Source organism: Leiobunum rupestre, chromosome 2 (assembly GCF_980474605.1).
Source record: "Leiobunum rupestre chromosome 2, qqLeiRupe1.1.hap1, whole genome shotgun sequence".
Taxonomy (NCBI): domain Eukaryota; kingdom Metazoa; phylum Arthropoda; class Arachnida; order Opiliones; family Sclerosomatidae; genus Leiobunum; species Leiobunum rupestre.
The window spans coordinates 15,704,365-15,727,900 of NC_143385.1; the positions used below are offsets into that span (position 1 = coordinate 15,704,365).

Below are 23,536 nucleotides of genomic sequence, written 5' to 3' on the forward strand. Positions count from 1 at the left end.
CGAACATATCAAATGCTTTGGTAAAATATTTCCTTGATTGTTTAATTTTGGAAAAAAAATGTCAATTTATTGTAGCACATTTAAATTTTTAATTTATTTTATGAGTGAAACGTCTCGTAATGGAGCTCTAGAGGCAAAACTATATCTGCGCAAGCGCGAAAATCGTACGGAATTAATCCATTTGCGCATGCGCAGTTATAGTTTTGCACTTTCTTGCCGCTAGGACTCCTTTAGCAAACGTTTGGTGTGAGCCAGGGAAATTCTACAACACCGCAATTCATTTTAAAATTATGCACGAAGCCTATAAGAGCTTTGCAGCGAAAGCCAATGCTACGGTTTAAGATTCTTAAAGGGAGTATGAACTAAATCGAGCAATCGTCTGCTAACACGCGCTAAGATTGGTTTTTCCCATAACTCACGCATATCATACATAGCTTCTGTTAAACCTGGCCGCAGAAATGTTGATAAGCATGGAAGTACATGCGTCCTTTACGGTTCTTCTCATAAGAAAGTCGTAAATCTTTGCTAGTGTTTTCTAGTTTTTCTTTGAGAAAGTGAAAATACCAACCTTATTTATACCCATAATCCAGCCGTGCATTTTCAATCTCAGGAGGAGCAAGCGACAATTTTCGGAGCTTAGTTCCACGTTTTCGTCGAAGTCGAAAGCCAAGTGTTTGTATCTGAAAAGATGCAATCACCGTATATTTGTAAAGTGCAGATTCTGATCTGGTTCCGGAAAAAATTAAAACGGAATGAAACCCGTTCTAGTCGAATTCGGAATCCATATTTGTCTACAATGACTCGATAAAGTCTAAACGTTTCAATAGGAACCTCCAGGCTTCCACAGTTGAGTTAATGTTGTAGATTTGTTTTAAAGAAATCCGAGTTTTCATTTTATTAGTCAAGAGAGGGAGAACTTCTAGTTAATGCGACATAATTTTTGTGTTTCTGTGTTCTTTTCTGCCAAGATATCTAATGCTAGATTTGTCCCAAAATTTATCACATTTTAGTAATACACCATTCTTTTCCGCGTGTAGTTTTGGCAAAATCCATAAGAAATGAGATAAATTTGGTTAACATCAAATAGATGAGTTCCTATATATATTTTATTTAATTTAATAATACACTTCTGGTTTGTTTGGCTAATTGTAGTATTTTTCCTTTCCAAAATAGTCTGACCTCATCTACCAATAACTGTCTACAGGAATCCATACCTCTACTTGGAATGCTAATCGCGGCAGAATTTCGTCTCGATGTGGCTGACGATTTTTTTGATGTCACTATTTTAACTTAACGAACAAAAACGTGAGAGGGGATCGCTCGCAGAGGAATTTTTTTCTCTCGTAGGCGGGGCCAAAGCCGTCAGAGTTATCTTACCATTCGCGATACGGCAGGATAAGCATACCAAGTAGAGGTATGCATTCCTGCTGAATATTGAATGTAAAAATCTCGATAACGCACCTGTTTAGAAAATCCCCGAAGAATAACCTACTAGTATATCCAACCTTCCGGATGAACGTCAGCTCTGGCACATTGAGTTGAGTCAACTGATCCACCACCCGAATTTTGTCGAACGCGTCCTCGGAGACTACGGAATCTGTCGGTTTGACGCAAATAACGAAGTGAGGCCGGTCCGGTAAATCCAGTTTGACCATATTCAACAGGATCTTCTTAATTTCTGTTGAGGCTGACTGAACCACAACGGGATGGGTCTCTTCTTCGTCCTGAAATAAATAGATTATGTTGTTCGTACGTTGACTTTCGTTACAGTTTCACTGGGGTCTTGTTGTAACCAGTGGCATTAAATGAAATTGAGGTTAACGGTAATAGTTAGTGTCGGGAGCTGTTGGCTCGCGTGGCATGACAGGCTTGCACCACCCTCCTTCGCATTGTAACCCAACCACCTGATTTAAAGCCGTTAAAAGGCGCTAGATGACTTGGAGCTAAGGTGGTGCCTTGGGTATTAGCTGATTATTAATTTATTATTAGCAAAAGTGACATAATAACAAAAAGTGTGTCAATGGGACCTATTTCTTAATGGATGTTACGAGCGAAATACAAGTTGGGACGGGAGAAGGGAAAGTATGCCTTGAGGAGGGAAGGAAATTAAAACGAACAAATAACGCGTCGTAGTGAAGAACGGAGGAACTAAGTAGCACTGGTCAAAGTTAGTGTACTTTTTTATTTTTCTTCGTTCTGCGGAGATGCTATCGCCATCTACCTACGATATAATACCATAGACTAAAAAAGATCACAAAGGCGTCAATAAATAGTCTCTTACGTGGTCGATCTCGAGTCGAGCATTCATTAAACCTTTAGCATACGAAAGTACAGGGATTGTCACACTTTTGGTAATTATGTCACTTTTGTTATTAGTATATAAAATTGTCTTACAAGAGAAGTATCCATCTATAGAAATGAAAAATTTACGTTCGCAGGCTCGAGATAGTTTTCAATGGGGACCACTTTCACCAAAAGTAAATAAGGGGAGAAAGTCTGGCACTTGGGTCCAACCACACGACGTCTTATTTGAGGGGTAAAATTTTTGGGCTTCGGAAATGACTTCCCCCTCGCCTCTTTACAGGGACACAAAGGTATCGGTTGTACTCCGCTACGATGAGAAATAGTTCTCTATAAAATACTTGAATATTAAACTTTTGCTTTCGATAATTTGGTTAATTTAGTTCCTAAATAAAGTAAATATATGATAGAAACTAAAATGCGACATTTTAAAAATAATAACACGACTTTTGAAAAGAAATTAACCGGAACTAGAATAACGCTCACTCAAGTGACTCAAATCGCGGAGAGCGTGGCGCCATCTAATATCAGAGATCGGGACTAATTGGTAAATCTACGATGTTAAGGCCTAACAATTTGCAAAGTTTAACTGAAATAATAGCTATAGCTACGAGCTTTTTTTGTTTATTTTACAATTGATATAGTAATTATTAATTAAAATCAACCGTTATTGAAGGAAATAATGATCAGCATTTGACAGAGAGACTATTTGAAATCGCGAGGCGGTGACATGGTTGCCAGGGAATAAAATTCAAAATTTTCATCTTGAGCGCGGACCGGAATGCCACAAATGCACTACTTCGCTCGTAATGCGCTATCCTTATTGGTTAGAAATATCACGTGATCACTAGCTCTTTAAAAAGGTTGTCAAGCATGGTGGAAGGTAAAATCTGAAGGCAGTGATAGACTTTCTCCCCCTATTTACTTCTGCTTTCACGCACAGCCTCGGATGTGTACGCTGTACAACGGCTTAAAATTTACATATTTATCGTCTTGCTGATGTTAAATGTAAGTATTACAGTACGTTGTGATAGTTATTTATTTATAAACCATATTTTCTATTAAATAGTTTTATAAAATAACTATAACAACGAATTTCGCCTAGGACTATTTTTCATCCGTATTGTGCAAAATCAGCGCGAGCCTGCGGAGGTTCATGTTTCAGGGGCCCTATGTAAAGATGGCTAATTCCCTGTAAGTTAAATTATATAATTTTGGCGTATGTATTTCTCCGAGGTGACATTAGATAAGTTAAGGGGAAATAAGGATTTTAAGTGTTTTCCTGATTCGCCTTTCGTCGGAGGCACTTTCTTCAAATATAAGTTAAATTCACTAAATTTAACGCTAACTTCGCGTTTTATGTCTATCAGAAACAATGTAGATCATGCCTTTGTAACGAAGAAATCTTCGAGTGTCATGGCTTTAAACGTCCAGGAATCTTTTTCATTGCCAGAATCATCAATCTCTGGGCAGAACACCTTCAAAATATTTCACTCTTCAATAATATAACCGACACGCTTTTTGCTAGTTCTAATTTTGATTTTGAATTTTAAGGTACCCTGCTTTCAAATCTATAGAGAACCATTCTTGTTTTGAGATGATTCCCAAACCTAACTGCTTTGATTGTGAGATAATTGGAAGATTTAAAGCAATTGGCGGCTCTAGTGTAGTACCTCGATGACTCAATAGATGTCGTTGTCGGAAGGTGAGTCCAACCATAGATATAGGAAACGTGTATAAAGGTCTAGATAAAATATTTCAAAGGGAGTGAATACGGAGGTGACAGCTAGCAGAAACGCGTAATTTCTGCAGGCTATCCTTATAAGGCGCTATCTATCGGTAAGAAAGCTCGTGCTATCGTCGCGAGAGCCATTGTCTCCTGCTTAAAAATTATACTAAAAGTCACCAACAGATGGTGTCTAAAGACTACGGCCTGCGGAAAGGTCAGGCACTTAGTACTAAAATGCTAAGAGACAAATAGTTTCATAGAAACTTAAATGTAAAATGCTAAATACTTTTCTAACTCAAAATGCATTTTTAACAACCCTGCCTATTATATGGAATGGTAGGCTCAAATTAATCCAAAATTTTTCGTAGCATTTTGCCGAGGGGCTGATCACTCCGCGTAATCGGTGTACAGAGCCGTACCTTTGACTGTACTAATGGGATTACGCGTAGGGATTGCAATCCAGCAGAGTTTTCAATCCAGCTGGATTTTTGCTGGACCGACATCAATCCAGCTGGATAGAACGCGGATCCAGCAATTTATATATTTTTCAAAAAACAAAAGAATTTTATCAAAAATGCACGCCAAAATATACCTCTCCTCGGAAGTTTTCCATGGATAACTAACAAGAGTTGTTTTTGAAAGGCGATACTAGCGTCACCTGGCGGTCGTACTGTACTAAATAGCGTGACAAATTTAAACTTCTCCTGTTATTCCTCCATGGTATGTCTACGATATTATTTATTTGCAATTAGTAGACGTGGCAGTCATTGGCTCAGCTGTAAAAGATCGGTTTTGCCCTGATGAACCTTTTCCAAAGTTCATGAAACTGCCAACGCGGTGAATACATTTTGTTAACAGACACTCCAAAAAATTGTAAAATCCCTCCTAGGGAACTCTCTTATGGTAAAGTCTTGTTAGAAGGAGGGGTTATATAATACTAGTCTTGAAGTATTTTAAAGGATTAAATCGATCATGTTTGTATAATTTGTAACGCACGTGGGTTGGGGGTATCTATCTACACCTATTAGTTAAGGAGATTCTTGTTGACATCTTGGAAGAATAAGGCAGACAATTACAAATAAACCAGACTGTATTGTAAATACTGACCACTAGGGATTGCAATTGCTGGATCCCTCATCCAGCAATCCAGCTGGATCCAGCGCATTTTTCGGTCTGCAGGATCCAGCACCACGTGCTGGATCCAGCGATGCGGATTCGCAAGTAATTAACGTTGCCGCTTTGCTATGTGCGCTACGGCCCTGCGTGAGACAAGACCATCAATACCATTTGTTTCTTAAGATTGTACTTCCAGAAAAGTAAAAAAAGGCTCTTATATTAATGTATGTGGTTTAATATTTAATAAAATGTAGCTAGTATTTACAATACAGTCTGGGCTTTTCTAACTTTGGATCTTCACCACTCGTAATTCATTACGTACTCTACACAATAGGTGTTTCTAGTTCGCGTGCGTAACACGCGTGGCAATAAAGTACTAAAAAGCTTTAGCACGTGACGCAAAGAAATATTTTATACTTTGAATTTTTTGATTGATTTATTTTATGGAAACAGCAATTGAAAGATTTTAAAATTAATTTTTCAGCTGTATAAGTAATTCAATTTGCTATGGTCAAAAAAAGAAGGTCTCGCATTGAGATACAAAGTAACAAATTTAAACGGGATACGAACCTAACCTAACGTAACATATAATCTGAGGTGACGTAAGAATATCTTACCGGAGTTGTGGACGTTTTCAAATTACTTTCCCCAGTTGACACTGTAAGAGGTAGGAGTCATACAAGAAATGAAAATAAATATAATTTACAGGTTTATTGGTAGCCGTAGTTATATTTAAAATATAAAAATGGTTACCTTTAGTAAATATATTTCTTATAATTGGAATGCTGGAGTCGATTAATTTGTTTAGCAAGCCGGTTTCTTTGTAGATATTATTACAAACAATATCATTTAGTTGATAAGTGACCTAAGTGAGCAAAAACCATTGGTTAGCACTATTTTATGCCTAGAACTGGTTCTTTACGAAAGTCCTCAACGATGTTAGGGATTACCTTCGTAACTAACCAGCCCCGGAAATATCAAGAGCCATAAGAGGGGAGCGGACACTAGTGGATAAATTTGGACAGGGTCACAGGGCAACAGAAAACTAGAGGTTATATTCCCTTTAACTGAAAATTACCAAAGATAACCCCAATTCATTTTCTAACGCGTCTCACCTTTCCAAAAATATGATCGATAGTAACATTTGGACTTTCTTCACCGCCGCTTTCATTTCCAACGTGAATATTATCCTTACCATCAAATTCTAGAATACCGTCTGCGCATTTAAAATTGGTGAATTAGTGAGCGATTGAAGTAATGTGGGAAATGAGATGCAAGTTATATACATATTTTAATTAGCAAAAATGTTGCAATAGCAAATTTCTTTCATCAAGAAAGTTTCCATAATATTTTGACGGAGAAAAATCAGTTCACCTCGGATAGGAATCGAAACTACGACCTTTGGGGATGTTCAGAAACGAAAATCAGTTGAGAATTGTGGTTTCCTTAATTTTTCAGACACCGGTGTATTAAAACTTGGCTGCCATATTTACTAACAATGTGTGACGACACTAGAGCTCGGCGTTTGGATAAAAATTAACCACTTATTTTATTTTTATCCATAACCTACAATTATCCGAAAATATAAATTATTTTTTGCATGCTAAATCGTTGATTATCCATATAATATCCACAAAAAAAACATTTAACCAAAATATTTACGATTAATCGAAATTTGGTCAGTTAATTCTTGGATTAATAATAGAAGCTAACGCTTCCTGGATATGACACTTACTCAAAAACGCGGGTCCCAAAAGCCAATGGGCGACCCCAGCGTGCCTAGTGGGAATTTTAAGAAGCCCAACGGACAAACAAGGAGAACGTGCATACGCGAACAAACACGTTTTGAGAAAGGCTTAGGAAAAGGTAATAGTTTTACGTTTCCATATAAGCACGGTCAGCGTATCTTGAATCGCTTTTACATATAGGTGTTTCACACCCGTTAACAAAAAAAATCGATTGTATAACCAATAAAACCTTAATTTTTGCTTTCATTTCAAAGAACTAAGAGTAAAGGATTTCAAACCCTTGGCTTTTCAAACTACAAATCGCTTGCTTACAATAATGGCTCCTGATTTGCTAAAGACTCGCGCATGCGTCGCGAAAACCGGAAAGGTAACAATTTAAAGGAAGTCATCCAAACCCCCCTTTTTTCGACCCCTTCTTTCACTGGCTTGTGTGAGCCAAACCAAAATCGTCTACCGAAGGCTAGAGTGTCATATCCAGGAAGCGTTAGCTTCTATTATTACTCCAAGGTTAATTTATCTGTTACGCAGAGCTTTAGACAATACGCCATGAAAATGATCATCTTTTAAAGCTGTTTTTTCTGACGGGGCATCATGACGTCAAAACAGGAAAAGTATGAGGTCATAAGGTAAAAAATGATGACATCGATTACTTACAGGTGTCACGGAACGTACCATTTGTTTACCGTCCAAAAGTCACTTCCTTGGCTCAATGACGGTGACTTTGGGACTGTAACCCATTGGACGCTGGCTCAATAGGCGAAACTATAAAGTAAATATGGTCTTAACCATCTTGTTAAAATGCGAAAACAAAATCAAGTGACTACCATTTCACAGCCAACTTCGATTCGGTAATTTGTGCTCATAGTTGGCCGTGCGACGGTAAGGAAAAATTTATTCTTTCCAGATACTGCAGAGAGCTAATTAACTTACACCTTTCTTTTACAAAATGTTTTAAATAATAATAATAATTAGATAATTTAGATGAATCGGTTAAAATTAAAACCGTCATTAGCAAAAGAAAATAAATAATAGTTCGTATTTCTTAGGATAGATGGCGCTGCAGTTGTTCAGCCCACCTGCACTTTATAGTTTCGCCTATTCCTGACCGAAGTGAAGTGATTTTTATCGGTTCCTATATGGTATGGAAACTTGCACAATGTTTTCTTTGATGAATGTAATTTGATAAAATGGGATGCCCTACCTATCCAATCGCTGTCTCCGTTGGAGTGTTTCAAGGAGGCTTCGTGAATGGCTGTGATGAAGCCGTTCTCATTATTCACGAGACATTCGACCAATTTGGAGTTATCGAAGGATGCTTCGTATTTGAACGGAGTTTCCACGTTCTCAGATTCGTATTCTGCCTGTGCGTAAAAAACCCAATTAATTTCCTTAAAATTAAAAGTCATTTTGTTAAATTGCATTGATACAATTTACGTTTACATGTGAACTGGCCCAAAATATGCCAAATTGCTTATATATTTCTTTAAAATTTAAGTTATAGCAGAATTGACTGGGACTGGAGAACGAATACTATATTAAAAACGTAGAAGTAAAAAATACCAATTTTGAACTTGTTTTGTTCGTTAAAATCTAAAGTTGTCTACTCTTTATAAAAAGCCTATCGGCTGAAGTAAAGCGTTAGTCCCTCAATAAAGCTTATAGTTTCCTCCAAATTGGTGGTAGTTTTGTCCTTCATTGTAACTTGTTGAGGTTAACGGTAATAGTAAGTGTAGGGAGCTGTTGACTTGCCACCACTCTCCTACGCATTGTAACCCGGCCACCTGAATTAATGGCTTTAAAAATCGCTAGATGACTAAGCCTAAGGTGGTGCCAAGGGTATTAGCCTAGCTGAATGTTTGTCCTCGTTGTAGGCATATAGATAACCGATTTCAACGAATTTTTCAAAAAACTAAATCTACTGTTGGCGCTTTCCATTTGACTGATTTTGAACGCACAAAAGTCAAACCATTCAACATTTCATATTCCATTTGTGTGCTCTAATTTGCTCTATCAAATTTCGAGAGTTTGTTTACTAAACGATAATAATAAAATAAAAGATAATATAGAATTCCGTACCCTTAATTAATTCGAATTCTGAGAGCTTTCTGATTGATGGTTTTGTAACGTAGCGTTTACCCACTTCCTGCACGTGACCTCAGAAAAATCAGCCTTCTTCGGTCGGTGCCATAGTTCTATCATGGCTAACTTTGATGACGGGCTGTTCGCGCAACAGCGCGTGGTCTTATCTATAGTTGGGTACCATGTTAACATTGGCTACGCGCGAGGATGTTATTTGGAATCTAGGGTACAAGGTTTATATTATCTTTGTTACTCCGAGAACAACAGAAACCAATTTGCCGATATCAATTGTTCGAATATTCTAGATCGCTGTCGACTGTGCTTGTAAATCCGGGCCCGTCGGGGCGTGCGATGCGGGGAGGCTCGTGGAGAATAAGAGCCACGCGAAAGATTCCAAAAAAGAAGAGGTTTCTTATGTTAAAAAAGGTCACCAAAACGAGTGTCTTAGTTACGCCCCTGGCTGTCGGTGGAACCTTTTGCGTTTTCCAATGCTATTTTTTGTGTGTACCTTTCCGTTCGAGAAACAAAAGGGCTGAAATATTCGGAACATCTTCCACTACTCTCGACCGGGGGGGATATCAATGACGTTGGAACGAATCTCAAGCAGTCAAGTGGAAAAAGCTATTAGTAGTGTCATAAGTGTATAATATTCTTTCATAAGTGTGAGCTATTCACAAGACAGACTGCATTAGGGGCTTCGTCGCCGTTTTGCATCCGCTTGCTACCGCGTCACACGTAGCCTTTGACAGCGCCTCGCTAGGGGGAGATTTTCTTCTTGTGATGAAGTCACTCCGTTACTAGCTCTCAGTAAAATATTTCCCAAAGTGACAAATTTAGTATCGGAAGCAAAATTTTAAACTGTTATTTTTGAGCTGAAGTTTCGAGCCTATTGGAACCTTATCGCCTGAAACAAATTTGCTATATGGTGAATCAGTGCGTGTAATATATATATAACTTTTGCAAGATTTAATTTTTCCACGTGCTCTGATTGCGTACTTAAGTAGGTTTCTATTAGGATTCTACTAATATTGGTTCGCTTGGGATTCTACTAATTAATATAAAGACGTCTCGGCTCCCCTAAAACGTAAAAGACACTTTTTCCGCAAGAAGCAGCCATGTTTGAGAATTAAGATTAGTGTCTACGGTTTTTTAAACATGGAATCTTCTTTTTTTTAGAGATTACATCGTTTGGGATAATTCAGTGTTCTCAATCCAGTGATTAATCTGGGATGAAATATGTGTCAAGACCACGCCAACGGGTGCATACTTAGGTGGTGGTCCTCCTCAGAGGCCCACCACATTATCTGCCTCCCAAACGCATGTGATTACAGGACTACGCCACTAGTTTTACCCGATTAGAAGAATAGTGTTTTTGCGCTTGCTAAAGAAATTCAGTGGCTCCGAAACGTCCCTGTATTAATTAGTTCGAGCTAGTTTTAAGATTGAAGTATTTAGCTTAACTACTTATAAAACTCACCAGCTCTTCCAAGAAAACGTATTTTTGAAGTATATTGTGCAGACTGTCACTTAAAGTATTAACACAAAGTTGAAAAAGATCATAATTTGAATGCTTTTGGAAACCTGGAGCGTCGATTACAGTTGAGTAAAGGTCGGAACCACTGCAATTCGACGGCATTAAGAATATGTTAGCAAATATGTTTAGCAGAAAAGGAATATAACCTCTAGTATATCTTTCTGTAGCCCTGGCAAAAATCGTTCTAATGTGGTCTTTACACCTTTTTTGTGCTACTTTGTGGTTTGCTCAGGTATTTCGTAAAGAACCAGTTGTAGGTTATATTCCTTTTGAGGTGGTTGCGTTAAACTGTGTACAGATACTTACAAGACTAGGCGTGTGAACGCTAGTTGCCTGTTAATCATGTTGACCACCCAGTCGAGCAAGGTCCGGTACAAAAGGGCAATGTTCTGCTTTTTAATATCATCCGTAGTGAACTCTTCTTTTAGATCCGTTGTTGATATTCCCAATAGCTCGGATGCTTTTGAGGGAAATTGTTTTTTAAATCATTGAATAATAAAGATATTGTTATTGGTGCTTGCTCTCTTCAATTTACTCGCTGGAGTACCTCGATTTTGATGACGTATTTTCCGACCCCCCCTTCGTTTCCCTGTTTTACTTTGCGACCAACTCTCAGTAACTACTTTTGGGTCTTATGCTACTTTTGCTATAGGCTATATCAGAAAATCTAGTTTTCAATCCGTTTTCTTAATAAGCATGAACAGTGAGTTTCTAAGTGTTTCTAAGGTGCAAATTTGATATTTGTATAGTATTAATTCGCCATTAACGAGAAAATGGGAAGTTACTGCATTTAATGAAATATTATATTTTGGCCATAAAAAGTTTTTACTCAAAAATTTACCTTGTGTAATTATGTCGGAGTTGGCGTCGTTGTCCGAGGTCACTATATTTCCTAATAGTAATATGCTGGAAATTACCAGCAGAAAGCCATTAATTTCCTGCAAAAAAAAAGAAATTGGAAGTATAACAGTAAGTTTCTTTTACCGGTACATATTCCATAATTACGGAATTATAAATATTATAAGTCAGACAAAATATTACATTGCGACTCTGTTTCTCAACCTTACATTTCTTGCCTCTAGCTTGGACTAAATAATCCAAGCACATTTCGGCTCCCCTAAAACGTCAAAACACTTCTTTCCATCCCTCTCCCTACTAAAAAATTAGTAACTCACTCTGCGAGTACCACACGGGGCAGCCATTTAAAAAAAAAACAGAGCTCCGTATATTTTTGCGTCTACAGATTTTTAAACATGGCGACTCCTTGGGTAGTCCCTGTATACATTAGTCTAGTATCAAGTGTCTATTTATTTCCCAAGTGAGCCATTCTTATAAAAGTGCACCATTTCTAAAGATTTCTTTACGAACTAACATGCTGGACGAGCGAGCGACTACTACTATTAAGAAAAGGTAACGCTAGATCATTCAACTCAGTTTAATAATCAAGATTAAAGACGTAATCAGAATTTTCATCTTTTGTTTTAATCATGATTTAAACTTACGAGGTTGTCCTCATAATCAAGAGAGTGATCTCGATAAGAAAACTGGTTTACCACCACAGTATGGCCATAGCTTTTGATATATTTCGTGTTTTGTCCTGACTAGATAACTTACGCTAGATTTCTACAAAAAGGTTGAAAATTTGGTTATACATTAATTGATAAAACTTTCTATACTGTGAAGCTTTTGCTGTAATTCTCTAACAGCCGTTTCCCGTAATTTTGTTTTCCAAAATTAACGAATTAACACATTATATTCAATTACATGTACCCAGCCAAATGTAAGATTCTAACTCATGTAATGATTATACGCGCAAAATATATATTTTTTCTTGTAAATACCCCAATATTTTGAAGCTAAATGATTAACAAGTTTTTGAATTTTTATTTTTTTGTTATATTAGATTGTATATTTAGTTAAATTTTAGATTTCGTGCTTTAGATAAATAATGTATGTGTGTTAAGTACACCATTTGGCATTTATTGTAATCACGTTTTTAAACTACGTTGTAAATTTGGTGACGTTGCCGTGTACATCCTTTTATGTATTTTTTTATTGTTGAAGCTCACGTTAAAAAAGCATTACATTTCATTTAATGTGTAGAAAGGCACCTCTAAAACATAGTGACTTCTTAAACGACAGTTTTTGAAACCTTTTCATAGTTTTATAAAGTTTAAAAAAAAAAGTTTAGTAATTTATTGCAACAGTTTTTAAACATATCTTACTACGTCTATATCTTGGAGGAACTATACTATAGTTCCTCCAAGGTCTATATCATACTTATTCGCTCGGCCTTATAGTTGTCTCGCCGATATTAAACTAAATCTTAGATTTAACCCAAAAATTTGTAGGGACTACAGCCGATTACTGACCACCAAGAGTGTATTTATTTATTCTTATAGAGAAAGATCATGTTGAGTAAACTCCTTTCATCTAAAAATTAAATCAACCCAAGCTAGTTTTGTAAAAATGGATCGCAAGAATATGCATAATGGCAGCCAGAACTTACACCCAAGAGCCCTCACTTCGAATGGATACGTACTTCCTCGTTAAAGGCCAGTGTCTCCAGAGCATTCTTGAAGGTGAGATATTTCTGTACTTGTTCCGTCTCAGTTTTAGCGTTGAGGTCTGGAAGGAGGTCGAAGCTGTCCCGGTCCAAGTGGAAAGCCTCTAATTTCCCCTCCGATTTCAATCCGAAATATACTTCGTACAGTATGTGGAAATTAGATTCACTAATAGGACCAAAACAAAACTTTGCTCAGTTGGCCGTACATAGTAATTCCATCTACTTTAAAAAATGAAACCTACCTTTTCGGCTCTATTAGTCGACGGACGTTCAAGAGATTCGCTGATACGATTGCTGAAATAAAGTTTAAATATGATTTAGTTTTAAAGTAGGAAAGAGGCGAAAATGTTCCTGACGAAAAAAGTCGAAAATAAACTGATAGTAGATACCTTTAAAAATATTTAGCTTTCCAATTTTACATAAACTTAATTTAGATAAAGAGTGGCATAAATATCAAGAAGCCTTTTTGAAATTAATGGATGGAGGGTATCTACTGGGGAGGGAATGAAGTTCATAAATATAAATATTGTCACCAGGTGGGAGCTTCCAGAACTAAGGAAGAATTGGAGAAGGCTAGAATCAACCATGGACGAATGAATCAACGTTCCAATACCAAACACGAAAGAACAAAACCAAAAGTGGGTGCATCGTACAATCTAGTCTGTGGCCTTCTTTGCACTCTATCTCGATAGTATATCATTCAGTAAATATTTAGCATTGGAAAGTTCAGGAAACGGCACATTTTTGGTAATTATGTCACTTTTTATACAACGTAAACTATTGGTAGAATTTCGATGAATTTGGTATGATTGTTCTTAAATTTCATACGCCTGGTCGGTAGTAGGGGAAATCGGTGTAAATAGGAAAGATAAACGCCTAATTGGTCTGAATTAATTCTTCTACTGCTTTAAATTGAGTTCGCTAATGCAACAAAAGAACAGTCAGATCATTTAGATTGCACTCAGACGTCATCTTTACCAAGGCCGTGCTTAGAGGTCTCGCGGCCCCGTGCGAAATGCATGGGCGAAACTGAAGCCACGTTCACACTAGAGCCTAAAACCCAGTTTAGGTCGGTTTGTATGCCAGTTTTGACCGCCTACGATAATTCTTAGTTCACACGTGCGAAATCGCTTCACCCCGGTTCGCTTATAGCCAAGGCTTAACGCCAATTCAAATTATGACTAGAATTTTGAAAATACTAAAATTTATCCCAAAACAATTAGTTAATCATGTTTACTATACATATAGTATTATTATTTGACATTATTTAGAATTTAATCTCCATTATTTTTGAAAATACGAGCAATTTTACTTCCCCGCCTTGTCGTTTTGAAAGCTATTCTAAGCTTCCCGAACCAACACGAAGCGATTTCTCACGTTGGTTTTAAAAACCAGTTATCTAAATGAAGCGAATTTAGGGGTAAGTGTGAACGTAGCTTGAGTGTAGCGGCCCTCCGGTATATACATCCCTATGGGGAAATTTTAGCGGCCCTGGGCGACCGCCCGGCTCGCCACCCCCCCCCCTAAGCACGGCCCTGATCTTTACTTTATATACTTATAGCAACTGTCGGCTCTATCATTGCCATCTGTATTATGATAAGGGCCTTGTTATTAGAGATGGCAATGAATCTATCCGATTCTTTGAAAAAAAACGACTTTACTGGAGAGCGTGGTGCCATCTACTAATGGCAAAGGAAGCTTAAATTAAAAATAGCGCAAAAATAACGGCGTAGAAATGTACGCGTCATCTGTGGTTTCATGCGATTCCCTAGAAAATTTGGGGGAGGCTGGGGTAGGAAGCGAAGTCCGAAATGTTTCAGTGGCTCCCTCTTTTGGGGCGTTGATCAAAGCTCTATGTTTCGTCAGCTTCGATGTCTGAACATGATAGTTCTTACAACTTTTGAATGGGCACCATTTTCCCGTATTTACTTCAAGCTTTAGTAAAACAAAATAAACCTTAATTTAATATTATTTCAGGTAAATGTAACGTAACATTTGTCTTTGGAAAGCAAAATTCCACGAAATCTGATCAGGAAAATAATGTAAATTCACCGTTCCAGTTAAAGATTTAGATTATCTTTGACCTTTCCAAACCGTTGTCTTCCATTTCGGATGTTTTAGGTCCAAAAACTAATTTGAAAACTGAACTGAACGGAATTTTTCAGACTTTTTAACACCAACCCATTTTATTGCCGCCCGCAAGTAGGGAATCGAGTGTCTCTACCGTCGCCCACAGGAAATTCGGGAGATTTCCAATCTAGGGTACGTAGGTGTCAGAACCATTTATAATTTTTATAATTATACAACTTATATTCTACTTTCCAGGAGACGACCCGAAGTGAAACCCAACGATTTCGTTAAAACTCGGGGAATTAGTAGACCTAAAAGCAAGTGGCGACTCGACGTGAAGTATCTCTTTTTTCAATAGATGTCGCTAGCGTCGAAATCATAAGGCGGTACTTATAGGTACCCCTCGCGTTGATTGGATCGTTTGTAAATTGGTCAATAACATAAATTACTGTAATTTTAAACAGGTTTTTACACGGGATATATAATTTAGGTTAAAGTCCACTAAATAGAGTATAAGTTGACTAATTATAATACTTTACAATGGCTCTCTGACGATTTTATCATTTGGCTACTTTGAATTTTAGCTTCTTTGACAATAATAGATGGCACCACGCTCTCCACTAAAGTCACTTTTTTAAATTGGATAGATTCATGGCTATCTCTAAGAACAGGGGCCTTTTCATAATACAGGTGGAAATGATAGAGCCGACAGTTGCTTTAAATCCCTGTAGAAGCGAATTATTTTAGCCTGGTATTTCACATAAGGCATCATAAATACGCACAAGAATAGTTACATTTCCCGCCCACTTCGGATCAAACAATATCCATTTCCATCCCTTTTCCATTCAAAGATTTGTCTTCCAGCAATTTCCGTTCCATTTGAAATACTTTTTTTCATTCCCGTACCATTCCCGAAATTTTCGTTGGACCAGTTTAAAATATTATGATCGGAGATAAAATCCATTTCCGATCTGAAATTTCCAGACTTTCCTTAACCGAAATAAAGATTTCAATCTGATCCACGTGGTATTTCTACGGTTACCGTGGTAAATTGTAAAAACCCGTTTACAACCAGCACGCTAGCACAAGGAATCACAAATACGCACGATGCATAGATCAAAGTCTACACGAACGCGCTTGCCACTTCGATGGCGGATTTTCTCAACTATCTAAAAAATTATGAAAACTATCATCACTCTCTCTTTAGTTTGCCATCGAAAACTAAATAGATCGCTTATTAGCAAACGCTATTAGCGTTTGGCAGCCAGTAGAGTAAAGATTTACGCGTATTAGAGGGTTATGATGGACGAAACACAAGCTACAAAAGGTTAATATTTGAATTTTATAATAATTTTAGGATGTTTTGTGTTTTCAATGACGATGCCAATATTTAGACATTTTTTTCTTATAGGGAGCTAACAGTTCTACGTCACACGACGTCACCCATGCTTTTTCCTAGTGAAAAACAATTCTACCCAACATGGCGGCTACAGTCAAAGCTACGGGGTGTTAGTTCCCTATTTGACAATATTTGACAATAGCAAACGCTAGACCACAGGCAGTATGTCCGAAAACTCGTTTTGTTCGCGAATTGAATCGAGAAAACCTATCCACTATTATAAGTTGTTATGGAAAATAATTTTAAATTGCGAACTGATCGAGTTTTGCCTATTGGTAGCTGTGCCAAAAAAAGGTAATAGACCCAGGACCATCCAGACCATGCCCGGGTCCCGGTAAAACCATAATTTCGGGCCCAATGCGAGCCTTGGTTATTAGATTCTTATAACTATAAGCATAGTTAAGGAATTTCAATAAGCAGCTTTTCAAATTGCTCTAACCTCCTGAAACCTTTCCACTTTCACTGTAGGTGACCTCGATACTCTTCACCAATTGACTGGCGTCCAGATTGGTTTCGGTGCTGGCGTTTCCCATCTCATCCAGAATCGTGCATAACAAATTCAGTTTCTCGTTGATTCCGGCAATCGGACACTACACGAGAATGACAAAAGTTATTCTATTTATTTTCACATACTCAGTGAAGACCCCATGTATAATAGCTTACTTCACCGAGGAAGACCAACTGCTTGACTATTTGTTTGGCTGAAAAGGTTTTCCCGGATCCACTTTCTCCGCACAAAAAGATGCACTATCAGACAAAAAATATAACTTATCAAGTCTAGCTTACTATAAGCAAAAATGGATACAAAAGTGGATAGATAAAAACAAAAAGTATACTTCATTAGTGGTCTCCAGCCTTTGGCTGTACACTTCTTGTAATGTGAGGGGCAATTGAATCTACTCACGCTCCCTTTACAAACTGACCAATCAGGTTTGAGGTTCCTGATGTCATATTTTTTTATTTTTCTGAATGTAGTACAGACTGACACTAGCGATACAAACGTCAATTCCCCGCATTATCTTATTATCGTCTGCTAATTTATTAGAACAAGTGTGTCCGTTTGAACAGCTTTTTCTAAGCCTATGCTTTCCGATGTTGCATTTTCAAACTGAACACCAACTTCATAACACTCTTTGAAAACTATAAAAGTATTACACTAAGTTTGCCGATTTTTGAAAGGTTTTAAACCCAAAGCAGTTTGACTTTTACTTCTGGGCATTTTTTTTTTATAAAATCGTAAATGAAGCCTTGTAAATTATCAGTTTGTGCGAACAGTGTGATTCCAAGCAGCCAATATTTAAAAATAAACACGTGACTAGTGAAGACCAATAGTTTTCAATATATACTATCTATCCACTTATTAGCTGTTCGTTTTTCGTCTGCTTAGTAGACGATTTACCATTTTGGTGCAAAAAAGGTTGGTTTGCCACGCGAAAATTAAGCAGCTAAATGAGGTTATCGCGTTGGGCATTAGGTGACTCTAAAAAAGACTAATTACAATGCAATCATGTACCTAGCATAAGCGACTGCAGATATTCCAAGCCCCACCCTCTCATACTTTGTAGATAAATAACTTTTTCGTAACATTCTTTCACACAGACGACCGCCATCTATGTTTAAGTTTTCCTATTAAAAAGCAGACGAACTTACGCTATAAGGCAGGTTGATACCTATGTCTAATGCTATACTCTCATATTCTTGGTTTTTGCACGGATTCTTGATATAATTAGATCGCATTACAGAAAGCTGAGATAACTTATATCCAACGAGACTCGTAATGTTAAAAATGCTGCCATACAAAAATTCTTCTAGTATAGACGTGACATCTGTTGTCAGCTTCTATCAATTTTGAAAGTGCCGAAAATATTATATATTACGAATTCGAATTATTACGTATACAAGGTTTAAAAGTTCATATTAAATTTATTTTGAAATTAAAAATTAAATAATTTATGAATTATTATAATTATAAATTTACCTTCTACTTTTGCATTGGTGGACAAAAGATGGCGCCACCGCAATTTATTCGCTGTCGTAAGCATAGATAAAATATTTCAAAGGGAGTGAATACGGAGGTGACAGCTAGCTAGCAGAAACGCGTAATTTCTGCAGGCTATCCTTATAAAGCGCTATCTATCGGTAAGAAAGCTCGTGCTATCGTCGCGAGAGCCATTGTCTCCTGCTTAAAAATGATACTAAAGGTCACCAACAGATGGTGTCTAAAGACTACGGCCTGCGGAAAGGTCAAGCACTTAGTACTAAAATGCTAAGAGAGCTCGCGCTCTTGGTCACGTGCCTTCCTCGGTGTTTGCTAGGTGTCAACTCCGTATTTTATGTTAGGCTTAGACGCCCCGAAATTTATCTAGACCTTTATATACATTTCTTATATCTATGGTCGTAAGGTGAGTAATATTTTTAGCGTGGCGTTACGAGCCCCGTTGCATATATTTTAAGTAATCGGAGCTAGTGATGCCAGATAGAGGAAAATTTCCCACATCTAGGGACATTTTGACCCTTAATAACGGTAAAGAGGGAAAAGGGAAATCCGTCAAAAAATTTACTAAATCCAGGGAAATTCGAGGGAAAAAATTATTTTATTCAAAGCTAATATAAAAAAATTACACACTTTCATTCTTATGAAAGAGTAAATTAATATAAAAATAAGTATTTTGTCGGATTCGCTTTAGCTTGTACCCCTGAAATTGTATTATGGCAATTTGGAAAGTCGTCTGCTAAATAAGTGGCCCACAGGAACGAGTCCGCTCTATGCCTAGTACAAACTGTGATTTTTATAGTGCTAAAATTGTTCCTAGTTTTTATTCATTGCGATATGAAAATAAAAGTAGTATTTTTCAGGACATTTGTTATTTTGGTTTTACAACGTCCCAAGTAATTGTTTTACGCAAATATCATTGTTTTTAGTGTTTTGGAAAACTAGGGAAATTGTAGTCCATAAAGGAAAATGTCAAGGGTCGGAAAGGGAAATTCCATTTTCGGGACCTGGCATCACTGATCGGAGCAGAAAGGCACTTACTTGACTTCTTTTATGGTGCACCATTTTTTGGTAGAGTCGATCAGCGATAGCGAATATGTGAGGGTTGTTGTCGCAAAGAGCGCGCTCTCGATACATTTTACATACCTGCAACGTTTGAAAGAATTCAACATAGAGTAATACCAAGAACGTATTTATGTATAAGAACGTTGAACGATCAAATTGGCGCCTGGTGCCATGATTCAATCGGTAACAGAATAACTCCGCCCAAAAAATCGCGTGCGGCGCGCGCTAAAGGTTAAAACCGTTTCTAGTTCAAGCGCGCGCTGCACGCGGATTTTAGGGCGGAGTTATTCTGAAACCGATTGCATCATGGCCCAAGCGATGCCTTTTGTTCAACGTTCTTATACATATATACGTTCTTGGTAATACCAAAAGTATATAACATTTAATAATTGTAAAATATTTTTTAACCCGCATTGCTATAGGCTTGAAGCCTTGTTAGCAGTGATACAGGGGAATCCGATTTAGAAACGAGTGGGAGGGTTGAAGCTAGCCATGCCACAGAAGTTGTGTGGCGAAGCTGTTAGCACTTTCGCCTCGCAGCAAAGAGCTTACTGCACATCGGTGCTACTCCTTCTGGTTAAAGGGTTTCCCCCCGTGGTCTTCAGTTACCCCTTTCCATAAAAGTTAAGGTTAAAGGTAAAATAGAGTGTAGGTAGCTCCTGGCTCGCGTGGCATGAAAAGCTTTCCACCACCCTCCTACGCATTGTAAGCCCGCCACCTGAATTAATGGCATTAAATTTCGCTTGATTACTTGGTGGTGTCCAATGTTGGGTAGTATTTTAAATACTATTTTAAATACATTTTCAGTATTTCGTATTTTATTTTAAATACTTTTTTGATCAAGTATTTTTCATTTTATTTTAAATACTTTTTCGTAGTATTTTGTTGCAAAATACCGAAATTAAAAAAAAAACTTTTAACCATAATCATAATACAATGTAACAAATTACGGTATTTTTGCACTCTTTCCCATATTGTTATTGTAGATTTCAAATGTTTTTAAATAAGGAGAGAGTAAGTCCGGTGAATTGGCTACCGATACCGTCATTTCAGCAGTTTTATCTGTTATGTTAAAATTGATATATTTCCCCCAGAGTCAGATAATGATAATTTTCCTAAAATTTTAAATTTATCATTTTTTGAAATAGTTAGCTTTAATAAAATTACGGTGCACGTTAAAGCAAATTGCATGTTTTGCTCGATGTTTTGTCCCAGTACTACTCTCTCGGCTCAAACGAATGCAATATCAAATCGTTTAAAACATTTGAGAGTAAGTGTTAATACCTATGGTCAATTAAAAATATTATCATTGGTGATTTCGTAAAAAGGTCATGTTACGCATATTTTGCTTTAAACTTATTTATACTTTAAGGAGAAATAGACTGACAGATCATCATTTCGAGCAATTATAGGTACTTAAAGCAAATGTTCCTAAATAGAGTATTGTATATTTTAAAATACTAAAATAAAGTATTTTATTTTAAATACTTTTTCCAAAGTGTATTTAATATTTTATTTTAAATTCTTATTCTAGCAAGTATTTAGCATTTAATTTTAAATTCTTATTCTAGCAAGTATTTAGCATTTAATTTTAAATTCTGAGAATGAAATATTTAACCCAACACTGGTGGTGCCTTTGGTATTAGTCTAGCTGATTATTATTATTATTATTATTATTATTATAATTATTATTATTATTATTATTATTATTATTATTATTATTAGTATTAGTATACCGGCAGTCCAAACAATTGGTTAAAGAGCTTATTTTTCAGGATTTAGTTTTTGGCTAGGAGCAACAAACACAACACCCCACACAAGGAGAACGCAACCCGTCAAAAGTCGTGGATTTTCTTGTGTACGTTTTTCATTGGCTAGACGGCTTATGGCCGGCTGCCGTCGGAAGGGGAAAATTCGGAAATTGTCTTCCCCCCCGCCCGTAAAACGTTCATCGTAAAGGCTCGTGACGCTCGTCCAATAAAATTCGTACACAACCCTTCGTTAGCGTGTTTAAAGGCTAGCTGCGTTCTCCTTGTGTTTGTTGCTCCTAGGTTTTTGGGGAGGGGAATACGTTACTGTTTTTAACCACAATTTATACTGGTTTTCTAGCCCTAATTTCGTTTGGTTTAAAAATACTGAAATATTTACGCCATTTCCGTGAATATACAAATCCTTTCCGGGATTTACGGCGATTAAGACGTCACCAGCATACGTGTAAACAGACTGTTTAATGAACCTCTGTTCCAGTACATCCGCAATGGCTTGCTGCGAAAATTTAAAAAGAAATGTTAATGCACTGTGAAAAAATTAATTTCGTAATGTTCAGAGTTGCCAGGTGTAAGTGACGCCCCGCAGGCCGCAGCCGAAATTGATATTAAACCATTAAACTAGTCCCAAATCCCGCCCACCGTGAAAAATGTGTCTTCAAAAATAACCATATTAAACAAAATTAATTATTAAACATCGTTATTCATTTTTGTGTTTTCTCAATGTCCAGCCCAAAAATCTGCCTCCCGCCCAAGCGTTTTACCCCCGCAAAGAACTTTGAAAATCATCCAACTGACAACTCTGGTAGAGTGGTAGTATTGATTTTCGACGCACCGACGAAATATCGAAGAGGCTTGTGACGTCGTCGGTAAGAATTTTGTCATGCGGAACCCCAGGCCTCCATTTCAAATATCCATTCTTGTAGGTGGCGCTGGTTGGATTCTTGGGAGATTGATTGGGCCAGCGAGCAATCAGATCCAATAGCTCTTGCCTTGTCTACGTTAAAAGACCAGTGTAAAACGCCTTTTAACAACGATAATATTCATAAGTAACGAACGAGAGAGACATAAAACAACATATTTATTAAAAGCAAATAACCATATCACGTACGTCGCGGTCATCCTGAGAACCTCATTATCTGCTGGATTTTCATAATTTGTTATTTTTAAAGCACATTGCTCTATATAAACGGCGGAAGCTTATTGGAACTTCCATAAAGACTACAAACTACGACCGGCTTTGTGTTTCATAAATAGACACATAACAAAAGAGGGGCCGCAGACGAGGCTTAAGTGAGACCTCTGGACGGAACATCCAGACCTGTTTGTGACGTTTTGAACCACGTGACCGCCATTGAAATATACAGGCGGAAGTAAGAAAACGGATGCTGAGTTGCCAGGTAAAAATGTTAATTTTCGGCCCCCCCAATTTTCATCATGGGTCTATAGCAAATCGTCAGCTTAGCAGTCGAAAATCCAGAAGTATATCAGCTTCTCGTTATAAAAAGGGCTATTTGTACTTGAAATTAGAATTTAATTGTTTAAAATGGAAATGATTGTCTGAATACTGCTATTCTAATTTACCAGTTTAAATAAAATTACCGCCATTTATCGGTTTAAAAAAATAGCACTGAATAAGGCGGCTCGGGCTTAAATTAGTCTCGCGCAAAAGTACCATCTTGGCCAATCGCAATAAAATAAAAGTGCGTGTCAAAACTATTGAAGTTCGCGGTACTTGTGGTATTAGAAAATACCTGTACATTATTGAAACTGGTGAATTGGCAACCCACTCCCCAATATTTGATGATTCTAAACTGAATGAGGTATTACCGCATAATGAAGGTAAAATAACACCTAGTCGAGAAAGTATACACTTCCTATAATTTATGATCTGGGCTACGTTTTAAGTTTTGAATAAATATTGGTGTGCATCAAATTATACTTATAAATTACCAAGTTTATATAATATTTTTGTAATATTTATCATATAAAATCGATCTGAAAATTTCCAACTATTAAAATTTTTCTACACACCTGGAATCTTTATATTATTAAAAATTAAAAGCAAAATGTCTCACATCTGCTTCGTTTTCTGGAATGTTTACAAGGAATGGATGTTCTTTCAGCTCTCCAATAAATGGACGCAATTCGGGATCCACCACTAAGCACC

General features: G+C 37.1%; 1 protein-coding gene across 1 annotated transcript in view; it reads right to left on the reverse strand.

The window, feature by feature from the left end:
- LOC149956198 (myosin-IIIb-like) overlaps nt 1-23,536 on the reverse strand; it is a 35,206-nt gene that overhangs the window by 2,415 nt on the left and 9,255 nt on the right. Inside the window, exons 5-21 of the mRNA XM_090165425.1 lie at nt 23,445-23,535; nt 22,202-22,363; nt 21,749-21,865; nt 19,577-19,681; nt 17,206-17,289; nt 16,982-17,132; nt 13,316-13,367; nt 13,050-13,239; nt 11,349-11,445; nt 10,814-10,967; nt 10,451-10,592; nt 8,096-8,255; nt 6,262-6,362; nt 5,900-6,011; nt 5,764-5,804; nt 1,462-1,724; nt 569-680 (exon numbers count right to left, since the gene is read on the reverse strand). Of these exons, the coding sequence (XP_090021551.1) occupies nt 569-680; nt 1,462-1,724; nt 5,764-5,804; nt 5,900-6,011; nt 6,262-6,362; nt 8,096-8,255; nt 10,451-10,592; nt 10,814-10,967; nt 11,349-11,445; nt 13,050-13,239; nt 13,316-13,367; nt 16,982-17,132; nt 17,206-17,289; nt 19,577-19,681; nt 21,749-21,865; nt 22,202-22,363; nt 23,445-23,535 (2,134 nt within the window). The remainder of the gene's footprint in view (nt 1-568; nt 681-1,461; nt 1,725-5,763; nt 5,805-5,899; nt 6,012-6,261; nt 6,363-8,095; nt 8,256-10,450; nt 10,593-10,813; nt 10,968-11,348; nt 11,446-13,049; nt 13,240-13,315; nt 13,368-16,981; nt 17,133-17,205; nt 17,290-19,576; nt 19,682-21,748; nt 21,866-22,201; nt 22,364-23,444; nt 23,536) is intronic.